Genomic DNA, 14,765 nt, shown 5'->3' with positions numbered 1-14,765 from the left:
AAAGAAAAGCTCTCAGGTGTGTTTACATTTTGTTGATGATGTTAAAATCAAAGAATGATTTAATTATATGTCAAGTGCTAAAAAATACTCCATAATGAAAGAGAACTCCAAATTTACGAAGTTAAACTGTGAATGTTTGACTGAATTCTTGGAAATAGGAATTATTTTTTTGACAATGTATTATTTCAAAATATTTTCTCAGAAACTGTTTAGTTTTACAGCAAAATAAATTTTTTACTTTCTTTAATTTATTATGTTATCATTATTATTATTACTATTATTATTGTTATTATTATTATTATTATTGTCTCATGTAAATTTCATTTGTAATTCCCATAAATTATATTTCGTTCAAGTCAAATTAATAAACATGAGTATTGATAAAGGTCTAGTTCCATTTATGTGTTAAAAGAGAGCATGACGTAATCCATTTCTGTCTTAAACGTGCTTGATTTAAAAATAAAACAAATTTTTATCTCAAAAACAAGCAAAACTTGTTGATGAATATGATCGATTGGGTTGATTGTAAATATTAATTTGACCCTTAGTGACATGATTGAGAAAAATAAACATTTGAATTTATTTTTGCTTCCTTTTTCTTCGTTTTATATAAAAATAGATTTTTAAAAATGCCCAAAACATCGATCATCAACAAAACATGACGGATAAAATGAATCAATTATTTTCTTTCACACAGTTATTTCATAATCTGTATGGAAACAAACCTATAAATTCGATTTATTTTTGTTTTAAAGATAAAAATCTTAATATAGTTAAATTGCATTTTTGTGACGTTTACCGATTAAAACTGTAATTTCATTCTTAAAATTCCGGCTTTCCTTTCCTTGGTGTGTCTAGTGGAATTCATCAGTGGATTCTAGACACATCATTTCCACATTATTCGGATTCATGAAACAGCAAATAATCAGGGAATAAATTCAGCATCCAGCCGCTGACTCCTGCGTGATTACCTGGAGATTAGGGACTAATTGGTTGGTTTGATGGAGACCAGTCCCGCATAAAGCCGGGAAGACCCCGACAAAAGGAAGCGATGAGAGCACACACGCTTCCAACAACTCATTCTCAACAGCTACAAGATGCACACAAAGACCACACACGGCGCCAAAGACATGTTAATGTAATCCCGAACTTCTCACTTCTGGCTCCACAAAACCGGCTCCGAAAAAACACCAAATAGAAGACAGAGTCGCTGGAGGAGCTGGATGGGGGTGGGGTGAGGGGTGGTGGTGGTGGTGGGGGGGGATCATGACATTTCTGCATTGTGTCAGAGCCTAAATCGAGTTTCTCCTGTAATGACTCGACCCCACAGAGACGCCAGTTCACGTGCGTAAAGGTCAAAACCTGCTGCGTCAAAGCCTCCGAAACAGCGCGCAAATTAAGACCCAAGGGTGTAAATCCGAACCGGTCCAGTGGAGACAGGTGTCCAGAGACAAAATGTGAAGTTACACAAACAGCATAACTGGTGGTTCAGACAGAAAACGATTGATAATCCTGTTTAAAGTGAAACAAACCAGCGGAGAGACGCTGACGTGTGTGTGTGTGTGTGTGTGTGTGTGTGTGTGTGTGTGTGTGTGTGTGTGTGTGTGTGTGTGTGTGTGTGTGTGTGTGTGTGTGTGTGTGTGTGTGTGTGTGTGTGTGTGTGTGTGTGTGTGTGTGTGTGTGTATGAGGGGATGATCTCTCGTTTGATGTCATTTAAGGGGGGAGAAAAAAAATGGTTAAAACATTTCATATTTTTCTGTTTTAGTCTCAAACTCGCAAATTATTGGCGACGCGATAATTATTTTTGACCGACAAAAAGCTTCAAAAGAGCGTGGATTGGAACCATTCAACCAATTTAAAACAATATAAAGCCAAATATATTCTTTTCTTTCTTTTTTTAAGTCGCAAAAAATAAGCAGCTGGGTTTTTTTTTTCTTTCTTCCAAATTTGTAATCGGGTAGATGTGATTTATCCATGTCACAGCTGCAGAACACTTTTCCTCATAAAATCACCTGTCTTCACCTCCGTCGCCTAGCAACCAGAGTGTTTACAGTTCCCACTATTAGCTGGCGGGAGAATAGTCCCTAATGATTATTACAGCTCGGATCCACAGCGCTGCGTCCGCGGAGAAATAAATTACTGTGTGTGCGTTTATAGGTGAAACAGGCCGAATGTCAAAGAAAATGTTTGTGTTGGTTTGTTATTGACACCGGACACAAACATGATCTCCTTTCAAATCGATGATTGATTACTGATAGAGCAGCCGATAGCCGTGCGCCGCCGGCAGTGATTGGAGGAGAATCCCGTTGCGCTGTTTGGTCAGGGATTCCATCGATAAGCTGTTCCAAACGCAGAGTTTTTGAAGTTCCACACCTTTGTGACTCACACAGAGTAAAGAAAAGAGCTGCGTTTACTCTGCGGGTCACTCCGAGCCGCAGCCTTCAACGATAAGAATGATATTATTAATAATCTCACAATAAAAGTCGAGAAAGTTTCCAGCCTGTCACGTTGCCAAAGCGGAAAGAGGCAACAATAAAAAAAATCATTAAATAATAATAATTATGATTATTTTAAATAATATTAATGGAGGATTTTTCTTTCCCCCCCCCCATCTTTTTAACGTCTGACATATTTCACAATAAAGCTGAACTGTCTTGTTACATAATTTATTAATAGGACTGTTTGGAGTAAGTCAAATATCTATATAAGTTACAAAGAAATCAAGCGTACAAATAACCAACGGAACGACAACAAACCGGCAAAAAACTTCTTTTTTTTTACAACAAATCGCTAAAAGTTCAAAATCTTTTTACAGAAAAGCACGACCTATAGAGATTCTACGGCTGACAACGTTAGAAAACCAGAGTCAGGTGTTCGGGTTCGACCGCAGCTTCGGCTCCTGGCCCCTCCTGGGGTGGGGGGTGGGGTGGGGGTGGGGGGGCATTCGGCTTCTTTAGTCTCAATATAATTTACATAAATAAATCCAAGACTTTCCACAGATTTTCTGCTCCAAAGAGTTTTTTTTTCCTCCTCTTTCGGCTCCGGTTCCAGCAGGTTTGTTGCGCACATTGACAGTGAGTCTGGACAGAAAAAGATTCGTTTCTTTTTCGTTTCTTTTTTTTTTGTTGTTAATTAAATCTCTTGTCACCACGTCCGGCCGTACAACAGGGCTGAACACTGCAGGGCCGAGCCGTACTCCGCGCCGGGGGAGTTGAGGTGGGACAGGCCGGCCACCTGGCTCTGGAGCGACGGGGGACTGGATGAATGCGGCGCCAGATCCGGAGAATGACCCGTACTGCCCACCTGGTGGCTCTGATGCTGCACCAGACCGGAAGTGTTGTTGGACATGATCATCCCTCCTTGCTGGTGGTGATTCTGGGATGTAGGTGTGTGACCGCTGCCCTGGCACGGCTTCCCGTCCTTCACCAGCACCGGCACGGCCACCCTCCGGGGGGACTGCTGCTGCTGCTGCTGCTGGCAGGAGCCCCCGTCCTGCTGCATCTGCTGCTGAGACACCTTATCCTTCGCCTGCCTCTTCATCTTATAACGATGGTTCTGGAACCAGATCTTCACCTGCGTCGGGGTGAGGTGGATCATGCTGGCCAGGTGCTCCCTCTCCGGCGCGGACAGGTATTTCTGCTGCTTGAAGCGCCGCTCCAGCTCGTAGACCTGCGCCTGGGAGAACAACACCCGCCGCTTCCTCCTCGGGGTGCTGGTTAGAGAACCCATACCCTTCCCCACGTCAGCCAGGGAGCTCAGGCTGCCCATGCTGCCCATGTTCATGCCGGAGGAGGAACCCATGAAGCGAGAGACTGAAGAATAGATTTAAAAAAAATAAAATAAATTATAAAATCGTCACCCGGAAAATTGTCCTTCAGCATAAATATTGTGAATTATGATGTTGATTAATAATAATTAATAATACCAAAATGAGCTGCAGGAGATGAAGATAAATATTTAAGTCGTCACATTTTAAAACTGAAGCTTTTCTTTTGCGCACAAATTGCGCATGACTGACAGATTTATTTAGATTAGAATTAAAATGCTCAACATCAAAACAAATAAGGACGCTGAACTGCATTCATGAGAATTAAATCCATGGGGAATGGGACCGAGCGCGCATTTAGCGCGCACGCAGGTGTCTGGAGCAGAAACGGCGCGTTTTTGATGGAGCGTAAAGCTCCCGCGGAGCAGGTGCGGACTACTTACTGGTGGAGAATCGCGGGTCCGGGTTGGCTCCGTACCAGCCGGTGGCCGTGGTGCTGCCCCTCATGCCATCCTGGTAAGACGACAGGTCGCCCATGTTGCCCAGATTTCCGTTACAGTAGCCCCCCATGGCCGTGTGCGACAGCTGGGAGACACCTGCGGCGGTCATGTGGTAAGCGGCGGACACTGTCCCGTTGTGACCCATGTGGTGCTGCTGCATCGCCGCCTGGGAGACCTGCGGCTGCCGGTAGGAGGTGAGAGGCGCCCCCAGGTTGTTGTTCTCCATACTTACTTTCTTATAGCTCTCCTCAAGGGGACTCAAGATATCGGAAACAGAAAAAGGAGTCGTATGTTTGGGGCTCATCGACATTGTTCTGTGGCTGGATGGAGAGGGAGAAATTAGAAGGCAAGGCAATCTCTCTCTCTTTTTTTTTTTTTTTTTTTTTTTGGTCCAAAGCTACTCTGGATCCTGTTGTCTCGATCCTGCTGGATGAACACGTAGCCTGACCTTAATTGGATCGAGTGGGAGCTCGGTGCTGGCTTTGGTTTGTTTTAGCTGGGTGCCAGGTTTAAGGCTAGCACCAGAGGCGGGGCATCCGCAACAATACAAAAAAATAAGCGTCGAGCCTCCTTTTTTTTTTTTTTTTTTCCTTCCAGCGTAATTTCACTTCCCAAGACATGCGCTCCCCTCCCTCCAACAATGACATGATGAGAAATGTTCGTCCCTTTGCAGCTGCGTGGAGTTTTTGACTTGTTGCTGCGTGATAAACACACGGCTGCTGACCACAATACACTTTATTAACTGTAGCGATGTTTACGAGGGCCTCTTGATGAAAGGAGGCCTGTGTGGACTTGAGAGTTGGAGAACCACTCCTCAGTTGAACTAGTGACTTTTAATGGCCGTGAGGGGCCTGTAGTCTGTGATTGCGCGATTGTTTGTGTTATGCCTTATCGTACTCAGACATGCAAAAGTGCACTTGCGGGGAGGGAAATTGACTGATACTGATAAGTAAATAAATACACATCCGCGTGCTAAGTGGCTGCGTAAATGATTAACCCCCCTCTCGTTCTTTTTTTTTTTTTTTCCTCTTTTTGATATCATTGGACGGAAGCAGCGTGTTACCTAAATTCAGATGCACACACTCGTCTAAAAACCAGAGTCTGGATTAAGAGAGGCTCTCGTGTGGAGTTAACGGCGTTCAAGGACTCTCCTGCAGCACAACGCCAGGTAGCCCTCAGTAACGTCGTGCCTTAATGCTCAAGGAGCCGCAGCAGTTTAACCCAATCATGTCTCATTTCTGAATTTCACACAGGAGCAGTTGTGGCTTCATTCAGCCCCTCTTTTGAAGTTATGAAATGGGTTTCTGTGCCTCCTTTTGGGAGCCAAAAAAAAATCACCTTTTTTACGCGCGTGTTTCACTGGATTTTTGACGCGTTCTGACGCGTTTTTTTCCACACTCACTCTCGAAAATATTTTAGGTTCATTCAAAAGCAGCTCCAGGCAAGTAAATGGATTCTTGTTACTCGATTTAATAGCAAAGGTCGACTTTATAGGTGACCTTTTTATCCACGTTTGCGCGCTGAGACTGAAAGTTACACCAGGAATCTTTTCAGTTTATTCAAACCGGGTTCGAGTATTTTTTTTACTAGTTGGAGTTTTAGGATGGAAATTAATAAATCTATCTTCAAAAGAGTTTTTTCTTAAACCGAACCGCCTTTGAAGCGCTCGGCTTTTTGTGCGTCTTTATGACCCAAATTCCACTTTTACGCACTACGATGAGGAGACGTTTGATCTGAGGACTGCTTTTGTATTTTCCCACCAGCTTTGAAGTGAAAAATGGTTATTCTTAGGGTAAAAATTTTCGAGTTATACCACAAGATATTGAATGAATTCTAAAATGGTTTTAAATCCACGATGTGGAATGAAAGCCCAATTTTACGCACAGCTTTTAGGATACCTTTTATGCATTTTTAACGTGTTTAAAGCCAATATTTAGTAAATCATGCATTTGTGTTTTAATTTTTGTTACTCATATTAGTGGAAGTGTTTTAATATTGTATTCATGTTATCATACAGCTGGATGCTATAAAAGGTTATCACTGATTTGACCAAAGGAAAAAAAATAATATATAATAAAAAGTAATTATATTTTAAGAACCAGAAATGTTATTTTATTTTAGTTCGACTTTACCAATATTAAAGCAAACCAGCAACAAATGAATATATATAATATTACAGTGCAACTAATTATCGATCATTCCCCTGCTGTTTTTCAAGCACAAATTAATGCATCCAACATAAAAAATACTATTTAAAATGAACAAAATTACATCAAGCGTTAAGGGGATGTCAGGACCACAACTAAGAGATAATAATAATAATAATAATAATAATAATAATAATAATAATATTAATAATAATGTTGATCGATCTTCTACAAGAATCACAGCATCTTCTGATGGCATGGAATCTTTTTATCTGAACCTGTGAGGTTTTTTTTTAATATATATATGTATATTTTATTTTTTAGTTGATTTTAGTGTTGCTCCTGATGCTTCTTGAGCCGCAACACGCGTTAGCGGCATCCTGACGCGGAGCGCAGAAGCGTCACCGCCGGTCACCGACGGTTCGTCCCTGCGCTCATCAGCCTCACATCAGCCTCCGGCTCCCGCATCGGAGCAGGATAATCTGCGCGGGAACTGCGTTGGAGGTCTGCGCCACAATTATCTATAATGACGCAAGATCGTCGTAAAGTTCCAGCCTAAATATTACAGCGCGAACAAATTGTTTGGATGGAGCCATATAATCGCTGCAATTAAAATTACAGCATGTTCCTGCACCAAAGGTAAGTCTGGATGCCTTGATTAAGGAAATCCGCAAGACATTCTTAATAATCTAAATCAGCATCTTTTTACTGTTGTGGCGCACGACTGTTAGCGCTAATTAGCGGCAATTAGTTGAACGTTCCGACTAATTCTTCACAATAATGAAGACACTTTAAAGTGGAGGCTATGAGACGACCCAGACTTCAGGTGGCTGATGGTGAACTGATTAGTGAGACGATATAGACGCCAAAACAGAAGCATTTTTGTTTCAGTGGCCGCAAAAGAAGAAAGTTGGTTTAATTCATAAAGAAGCTCAGCGTCACCTTTAACAAATAATAAAAATTAAAATTAAAATAAAATACTGAAAAACTACATTAAAAATATTTAGATTTAATCATGGACCCGGAAGTTGTCCCCGAATAAATTTTCATTATAAAACATGTTATTATTCAAATTTCCTCACAAACTGACTCTTTGAAGTTGTGATAAAATACTTATAAAATATTTAAATATAAAGCCTGCTAATCGAAGCTATTGATAGATACCAGTTCTTTAAATCCATCCCTGCGCAGGTGAGTGGGCGGGGCTTAGAGGCACCTGATCACCAGGAGCCAAAAGCTGTGAACGTCGTCAAGTCGCCAGGGGATGGTGACGTCATCACAGGTCGGGTAATGGTCCCTGAGTCACTGAATGAAGTGATCCTGATGAACCCCCTCCCTACGTGACGCACGGTGGGACTTCAGACCCCCCCTGGGGCAGGAGACGTAGATCTTTAGGGATCAGGAAATCTGAATCATGGACGTCATGATGACCTCAGAGTCCACCAACGGATCATCTAGAAGGTTTTTTTTTTTTACCCCCATGACCCCCCCCCCCCACAGAAAACCTCTGGTGGGATCTGAAGCAGGAAGCTGGACCCGGAAAACCAAGAATATCCAGAGGGATGGGATAAGACTCCTCAGGAACCCGAAGCTGGAGTCTGGATCAGGTTTATCTAGAGCCGCTGCTCATGAAGGTCTGAACCATCAGAACCTGCAGGAGGCTTCACCTGCTGCATTGATCTGCTTGTTACTGATCATTAACATCTGATCAATAATAGATATTACCATGAATAACTTTGCTAACAAATTCACACTTCTAAAACTTCTCCACTTTCTTCATGACAAACTTAGTGTATGAATGACAACCCCCCCCCCCCCTTTACTATGAGTAAACAACCCCAAACGGACACTATTGATTGAACCATCTATATTATATTCTATAAAGTTAATCATTATCTCTGTTATTTTCTTCCAGGAGGAGAAGAAAGAGAAGCTTCCCACAATATTTCCTTCTGTCCTTTGAAAGAGGAGAAAGGACTCCGTCCAGCTAACACGCGCCAAGCAGGAACACGTGACAGCTGCCATCAGCCAATCAGAAACATGGTCCAGAGTAGATGAAGGTGTGTGAGTGTGTGTGCGTGTGTGTGTGTGTGTGTGTCCAGCACCTCTGAGCGTCAGGTGAGCGTCACGCTGTCTCACTGCGCCCTCTGGTGGACACTTTAATGACACCAGGCGCAACAAGTCCACACAGTACTACTGTACTGCATACATACTTGTACTTTATGGTGGACACACACACACACACACACACACACACACACACACACACACACACACACACAGCACCAAACCGGAGAGTAAATTATTAAATTAACTGTATTTATGAAGCGAAATTATTTAAAGACGCGTCATGTATTTTGGGGGGGGGGGGGCTCAATCAATCAAATTTAATGATCTGCAATCGGTGAATTTAATTAGTAACTAGTAACAAGTTATGAGATTTTGGATGGGATTGAATGACACTGATGTGGTGACCCCAGTAAAAACGTCACAGCTGGCTGGATTCAGTTAATAATAAATAATAAATAATAAATACAGGTAGTCCTGATTCGATCACATCCAACTAACATCCTGCAATTCCTCTTTCTACCAGAACCTCCACCGACAGACTTCTGATGACCAGGAAGTGACGTCAGCGCGTCATTCACGTCAGTGTGGTGGAAAATCTCAGCGGATTGAAGTTTGGATTAACCTCTGCGCCCCCCAGGAGAAAATTCATTCAGCACAGGTAGAGATGTTAAAGTTGTATCTTAGGATTTTATTTATTCTGTGTTGTTTTAATGTCCTGTGATTGTTTCTGGTCTGTCTGAGGGAATAGAAATTTAGTATTTATAGTGATGACATTTAAATGACCATAAATGGAGATTAGAGATCGGAATTTACGAACAACCTCTAGGAACTACTTATGTTGGTATGTTGAGGACTAGCTGCAGTACTCACTAGTACCAGCAGTCATACTCAGCTGTAGAATTTACAGTAGCAGCTGTTCGTCTGTAAACTGGGCTAACAGCTAAAGTTCAACAGGGGAAAACAACCTGGTTGGACTCGACGGCTCCACAGCGCCCCCTATGTATCACCCTGCAGCTTCTTGGGACGACAGAAGCTGCACATTTGCACATTAACGCTCACATTTGCTTGGCAAAGTTTTTTACTCTGGATGCCCTCCCTGCCACATCCCTCTGCTTTTCCCCGGGTTGGGACTCCTGTCCAGACTTGTGTACCTGGACAGGAGTGGTCCAACTTTGGGTAGTGAACCAGTGCCCAGTTAACCAGGTGCCCTCTGGCCCCTCCTAGTGGACACTGGACAAAATCACATGTTTCCGTTCCCAGATTTTATTAATCCATATAAAAATATTTGTGATGAAAACCATGACGGGAAATTAAGATGAGATTAGATAAATGAGGTTTTTAAGGACTCTTACTTTAGGTTTGAGTCTCTTTATTTCTGAGTGTTGACATTTCTCACTCTTTGTGTACATTTCCTAATCCTCTTGTGAATCACACACTGAATAGTTTGAAAAGTGGTATTTAAATAAAATTGGGTAACCTTTATATAAGAGCCTTTAACCTGAGGACATATTCTCTTTAAATATCCTTTGAGGATATTTAAAGAGAATAGTTTAGCTTAAGCTATATCTTAACTGACGGGTGACACATAATCATATTGATGACATGATAAATAGACAAACACACAGTGTGAACACGAAGACGTGTTTGACATCTTTTGAGGACAGATAATGATCTCCGTTCCAAAAGGGAACACAAACCGTCTCTTATTGTTTCCAGGCAAAAATGAGTTTAATGCTCCAAAAATGGATGTTTGTTCTAGGTTTTAGGGATATAGATCCAAACTCAATGAAATATTCTTCCCTGTAAACCTGATACCTGATCACTAGGAGCGAATTTAAGGCCAGTTTTGTTTTTTTTAACGTTTGAGCTCCAAGACGAAAAAGATTGTTGGACTCAAAACATGAAAGTCTGAATTTTAAAATTCTTTAAACATTCTGTTTATTCCTGAGGAACTAATATTTCTGTCCTTAAGTAGTCTGAAGTTATGTTATATATTATATATATAATAAATATAATATTAGAATAAAGCAGAATACATCTGTTATGATGAAATACTGCAAATTAATCTGAGGTTGTTTTTTTTAAATTACAATTAAACTCCACAAAGTAAGACACATGAGGAGGAAGAGGAGGAAGACGAGGGGCATGTTGAGCGCTCTTCTTCACTCCTTTCATGATGATGAGGAAGACGAGGGTCTGCAGACAACATTTTAACCACATTTCACACAAAACCTTCACCTAGATAGACGTGGAAAAACCGAAACTCTGACGCCACTAATAAACATTTGAAGTTATTCTCCTGTGACCTGGTTTTCTCTGGAGCTCCTAACTCTCCAACTGCCCCCACCACCCCCCCTCCAAGGGGCCGACCAGTCACTAAAACTATAAGATGGGGCGGCTAATACAGGCCCGTCCTTTCAGACAATTCCTCCGACCAACTTAAAAAACCAATGGCAACCTCTAAAAGCCTGTCTTTGTCACCCGTAAAGCCAGAGATGCTCTAAAACTCCATTGTGCAGTTAAACCTCATAAATTTGTCGCTGGGACTGATTAAACATCGCTGGAATTGAAACACTAAAGATTTTGTCTCGGTCCCTTTGGGTGGTGGGACAATGGTGCATTCACAGGAGACGTGGAGACAAAAAGGGTGTTTAGGGGGAGATGCTGCGGGTTGAGGGGTCCGGACAGTCCCCTCCATATGTGAGGCAAGGTGGCCCCAGCGAGGGGGACAAAGGGCCAGGTGACAGGGACGATGGGCTGCGGGGTCACAGGACGAGCAAACAACATTACAGGGGGCGTGAAAAGCAGAAGAACCCCTCCCCTCCCCTCCCCTCCCTCGTCACGGATGAAATAGTGACATGACTTTAAACACGGGCTCATTTTTTTTTAATGATACTTAAATTAGAAGTGAAATATTTCACCTTCAGAGCGACATAAAGGCCAAAACACAGAAAATTCTGCTAAATTTTTTCCTATTTTCTTGCGTCTTTCTGGCTTTAGAAGCTTTTTTTTCTCCTGTTTTGCTTCAGATTTAAAATATTCTGGAGCTGCAGATGCATGTGAGGAATATTTCCTTTATTTTCCTCTTCTTCTAGGGTCACTATGGGTTGGAAGTCTTGTCTGACAGCAGGGAGCTGCCGCCTCAGAGCCTCCATGATTACCAGCTATTCTCATGCTGAACCACAGCCAGGCCTCTGTTTGCTCAGCTCCTGCTGCATAATTAGCTTTTAAATGAGGAAAAACCTCCAGGCCCTTGTAGGACCTGCTAGATTATACAAGTTAAATATACTTTACATTACATATGATGATTTTTTAAAATTTATTTACTGGAGATAAACTTCTTTTGTAAACTTTTAGGAACAACTTTTCGCTGAGAAACTAAAATATTTGATTTAGGAGGGCGCCTCCCTTGTGGGGGGTGGTGGGGGTGGTGGTGGTGAAGAAATCACAATACAGCTTTTAATTTATCATAGAAAAACATGAGAAACTTTTATTAATAATTTTGTTCACTAAAATCCATGAAAGACAACAAATGACTTCACTTTCCTCCATCTCTGGCTGAAGCTTATTTATTTACACAAATATACATTTTAAAGAGCTTGATTATTACAGCAGAGGTTCCTGCGTGAGAAAAATATCATCAGCATTTTAAAAATAGTCACAAATAAAACACCCAAATGTGCAAAAGAGTCCAAATGTTTAAGTTGCTTGAGGAATTGCGTGCGCTGCGTCTTTGCGTCACTTGAAGGGGATGAAGTCGCTCCAAAAGTCCCTCCAGGCCAGGCTGGAGGGGGGAAAGTGCTGCTGGTACCGCGGGGGGAGAGGACCGGGGAACGGGTGCTGGAGGGGCGGGTAGGCCACCGGGAGCCCGACCGGAGACGGGCCCAAACAGCCCCCTTTCTCCGGGTCAAGTAAGCAGGTGGGGAAAGGTTTCCCGTCCCGCACCAGGATCGGAACCACGACCCGGCGCAGCACCGGGGGGGCCGGCGGGACGACCTCCAGGTCCTGCAACACCCCGTCCACCCGGCCGCGCTTCATCTTGTACCGGTGGTTCTGGAACCAGATCTTCACCTGGGTGGGGGTCAGGCTGAGGAGCCGGGCCAGCTGCTCCCTCTCGGGCCCCGACAGGTAGCGCTGCTGCCGGAAGCGCCGCTCCAGCTCCAGAGTCTGCGCCTTGGAGAACAACACCCGGCGCTTCTTGCTCTTCTTCGGTTCCGAGTCCAGAGACGCGTCGTCCGGCTTGGTGGAGTCCGGAGAGGCCCCCAGGCTGGCTTCATCCGAGGCTGGGGGGGGGGGGGCAGGAATTAATAAGAATTAAATAAAATCTATCTATCTATCTATCTATCTATCTATCTATCTATCTATCTATCTATCTATCTATCTATCTATCAATCTATCTATCTATCTATCTATCTATCTATCTATCTATCTATCTATCTATCTATCTATCTATCTATCTATCTATCTATCTATCTATCTATCTATCTATCTATCTATCTATCTATCTATTAGGTTGCAAAACTTAAAATTACACAGTAGAAATAAATTCTTTAAGTTTAAATGAGTTTAAATGTCTACAGGAATAATCCGATATTTATACTCATTTTTTACAGTTTTTATTTATTTACAGTCTTTTCATCCAACGCGCTGCGAGGAAATTATTTTTAAAAATAAAATCCGATGGTTTACTGACTTTTTAATTTCTAAATAAAATCACACGTTGGTACATTTACAGTGAATTTATATTTTAATAAATGTTTTCCTCCCCATCTTGGACTCACATGTGCTGGGGCTCCTCTCGCACTCCATCCAGGAGGTGTAGGGGGAGCTGGACGAGTCCGCGTCCCGGTCCGGGAGGTCCAGGATGCTCCGGACGGAGAAGCTGAACTTCGTCGGTGTCGCCATCGTGGAAAAGAAAAAATCCGTCCGAGTCCCCACGGAGGAGCAGGTCGTGGTGTGAGTGCGGCTCCGCTCCGTGTTTACACAGAGGCCCTTATAAAGGCTCCTCCTCCGCGCCGCACCTGATGGAGGGAGGATGGAGGTGTGGAGCGGCGGACCGGGGGCAGATAATGGGGATTGTTGGGGCTGAATCACGTCTTGGGTGGCAACTGACAACAGAGGCCGTCCCCATCAACCCCCCCCCCCCCCACACACACACAAGACACCCCCCACCCCAAGACAACACCCCCCCCCCACGGCCCAAACAGCGTGGCCGACATTTACATCCAAAGTGAGCAATTAGTCCGCAGATTGGTTTAACATGAGGCCATTAGAGGCGCGTTAATGAGGCCGTGAGAAACGAGGACGTTTATGACGCGGAGAGTTGGGGTTAAAACGCTATAAACGCAGTTATAAGCGGTCTTATCAAACAACTGTAAGCGGTCATTTATTCGTTATAAAGCAGCCGAAACACATTGAAATATAAAGAGATTATCTGTGGAGGTTATAATGAACCTACGAGTTTATGAGGCGTTATAAACACACAAATATTTATATATATGATAAATTAAATACATTAATTGAAGATTTATGACAGCAGCAAGAACGGCTTTATTAACAAATAATTATATAGAAATGAGTATAAAAACAACATTACAATAAGACTTCCGGAAGTACATGACGCTGACAAACTAATAATAGAAGTTTTACAGCTTCTGATAACAAATACCGTAAATAAAGTAAATAAAAATTAAATAAACAGAATAAATAAATCAAGGAAACTCGTTCTGCTTCTTCCTGACAATCTGGTTCAGAGTTTTCTGATTTATCGATCGCTAATCAGTTAAATCAATGATTCTGCTTCAGGACACGTGGGGGGAGGGGTGGGTGTGTGATTCTGCTCTATCTCTTCCCCCCCCCCCCTCGTATACAAAACGCATTAAATTCATTATTCCCGCTCGGTGCGGACGTTTATTTGATATTGATATCGTCCACTTGAGCGGGGCGGGCCGCGGAGCCCCCTCTTCCTGGGTGGTCGGACGAGGGGGAACACAAATACATGCCAACCAGAGGAGGGGAACAAAGGGGGGAGATGTAGCCCCGCGTCCGAGACCCGTTGGAAGCATTTGTTCCAGTCAAGATTTTGCATTTGTTCAGTTCCGCAATAATGGCTGATTGACGCGCCGGCACAATGTCCTTTAGCTCAGCAGGATAAATCCGAGCTTGTTCCGTGTTGTCATGGTTCTGAATGGAGCTGAATGGGACGCGGACAACATCTCCAGCTCCGTGTCTGATGCCGCCAGCTCCACGGAGCGGAGCGGGACGATTCCACCCGCGTCACC

General features: G+C 43.0%; 2 protein-coding genes and 1 long non-coding RNA gene across 4 annotated transcripts; 1 reads left to right on the top strand and 2 right to left on the bottom strand.

The window, feature by feature from the left end:
• Positions 1–3,046: 3,046 nt before the first annotated feature.
• nkx2.1 (NK2 homeobox 1) lies at positions 3,047–5,299 on the bottom strand. Its single transcript, XM_068338957.1, has 2 exons — positions 4,211–5,299; positions 3,047–3,813 (listed from the first exon to the last, which is right to left on the bottom strand). Exons 1-2 carry the CDS (start codon positions 4,575–4,577, stop codon positions 3,146–3,148), a joined length of 1,035 nt encoding a protein of 344 aa, XP_068195058.1. The 5' UTR covers positions 4,578–5,299; the 3' UTR covers positions 3,047–3,145.
• A 50-nt stretch (positions 5,300–5,349) lies between these two features.
• LOC137611011 (uncharacterized) lies at positions 5,350–13,431 on the top strand. 2 transcript variants are annotated; one of them, XR_011038580.1, is made up of 5 exons: positions 5,350–5,435; positions 7,915–8,048; positions 8,330–8,474; positions 9,008–9,142; positions 13,298–13,431. It is a non-coding gene; the product is annotated as an uncharacterized lncRNA (long non-coding RNA). The 2 variants fall into 2 exon arrangements; XR_011038579.1 differs by having other exon boundaries at positions 5,378–5,435; positions 7,606–8,048.
• Positions 12,036–13,412, bottom strand: nkx2.9 (NK2 transcription factor related, locus 9 (Drosophila)). Its single transcript, XM_068338958.1, has 2 exons — positions 13,266–13,412; positions 12,036–12,767 (listed from the first exon to the last, which is right to left on the bottom strand). Exons 1-2 carry the CDS (start codon positions 13,387–13,389, stop codon positions 12,223–12,225), a joined length of 669 nt encoding a protein of 222 aa, XP_068195059.1. The 5' UTR covers positions 13,390–13,412; the 3' UTR covers positions 12,036–12,222.
• Positions 13,432–14,765: the final 1,334 nt, after the last annotated feature.

Source organism: Antennarius striatus, chromosome 17 (assembly GCF_040054535.1).
Source record: "Antennarius striatus isolate MH-2024 chromosome 17, ASM4005453v1, whole genome shotgun sequence".
In the NCBI taxonomy this organism is placed as follows: Eukaryota; Metazoa; Chordata; class Actinopteri; order Lophiiformes; family Antennariidae; genus Antennarius; species Antennarius striatus.
This window is presented reverse-complemented; position numbering and strand designations above follow the sequence as displayed.

What these genes read in the sequence shown, in the direction of transcription:
- nkx2.1 (XM_068338957.1), bottom strand. Translation starts at nt 4,577, where the DNA reads ATGTCGATGAGCCCCAAACATACGACTCCTTTTTCTGTTTCCGATATC. An exon ending in GGACCCGCGATTCTCCACCA is followed by an intron (nt 3,814 to 4,210) that starts GTAAGTAGTCCG and finishes TCTATTCTTCAG; the next exon opens with TCTCTCGCTTCATGGGTTCC.
- nkx2.9 (XM_068338958.1), bottom strand. Translation starts at nt 13,389, where the DNA reads ATGGCGACACCGACGAAGTTCAGCTTCTCCGTCCGGAGCATCCTGGAC. An exon ending in CGAGAGGAGCCCCAGCACAT is followed by an intron (nt 12,768 to 13,265) that starts GTGAGTCCAAGA and finishes CCCCCCCCCCAG; the next exon opens with CCTCGGATGAAGCCAGCCTG.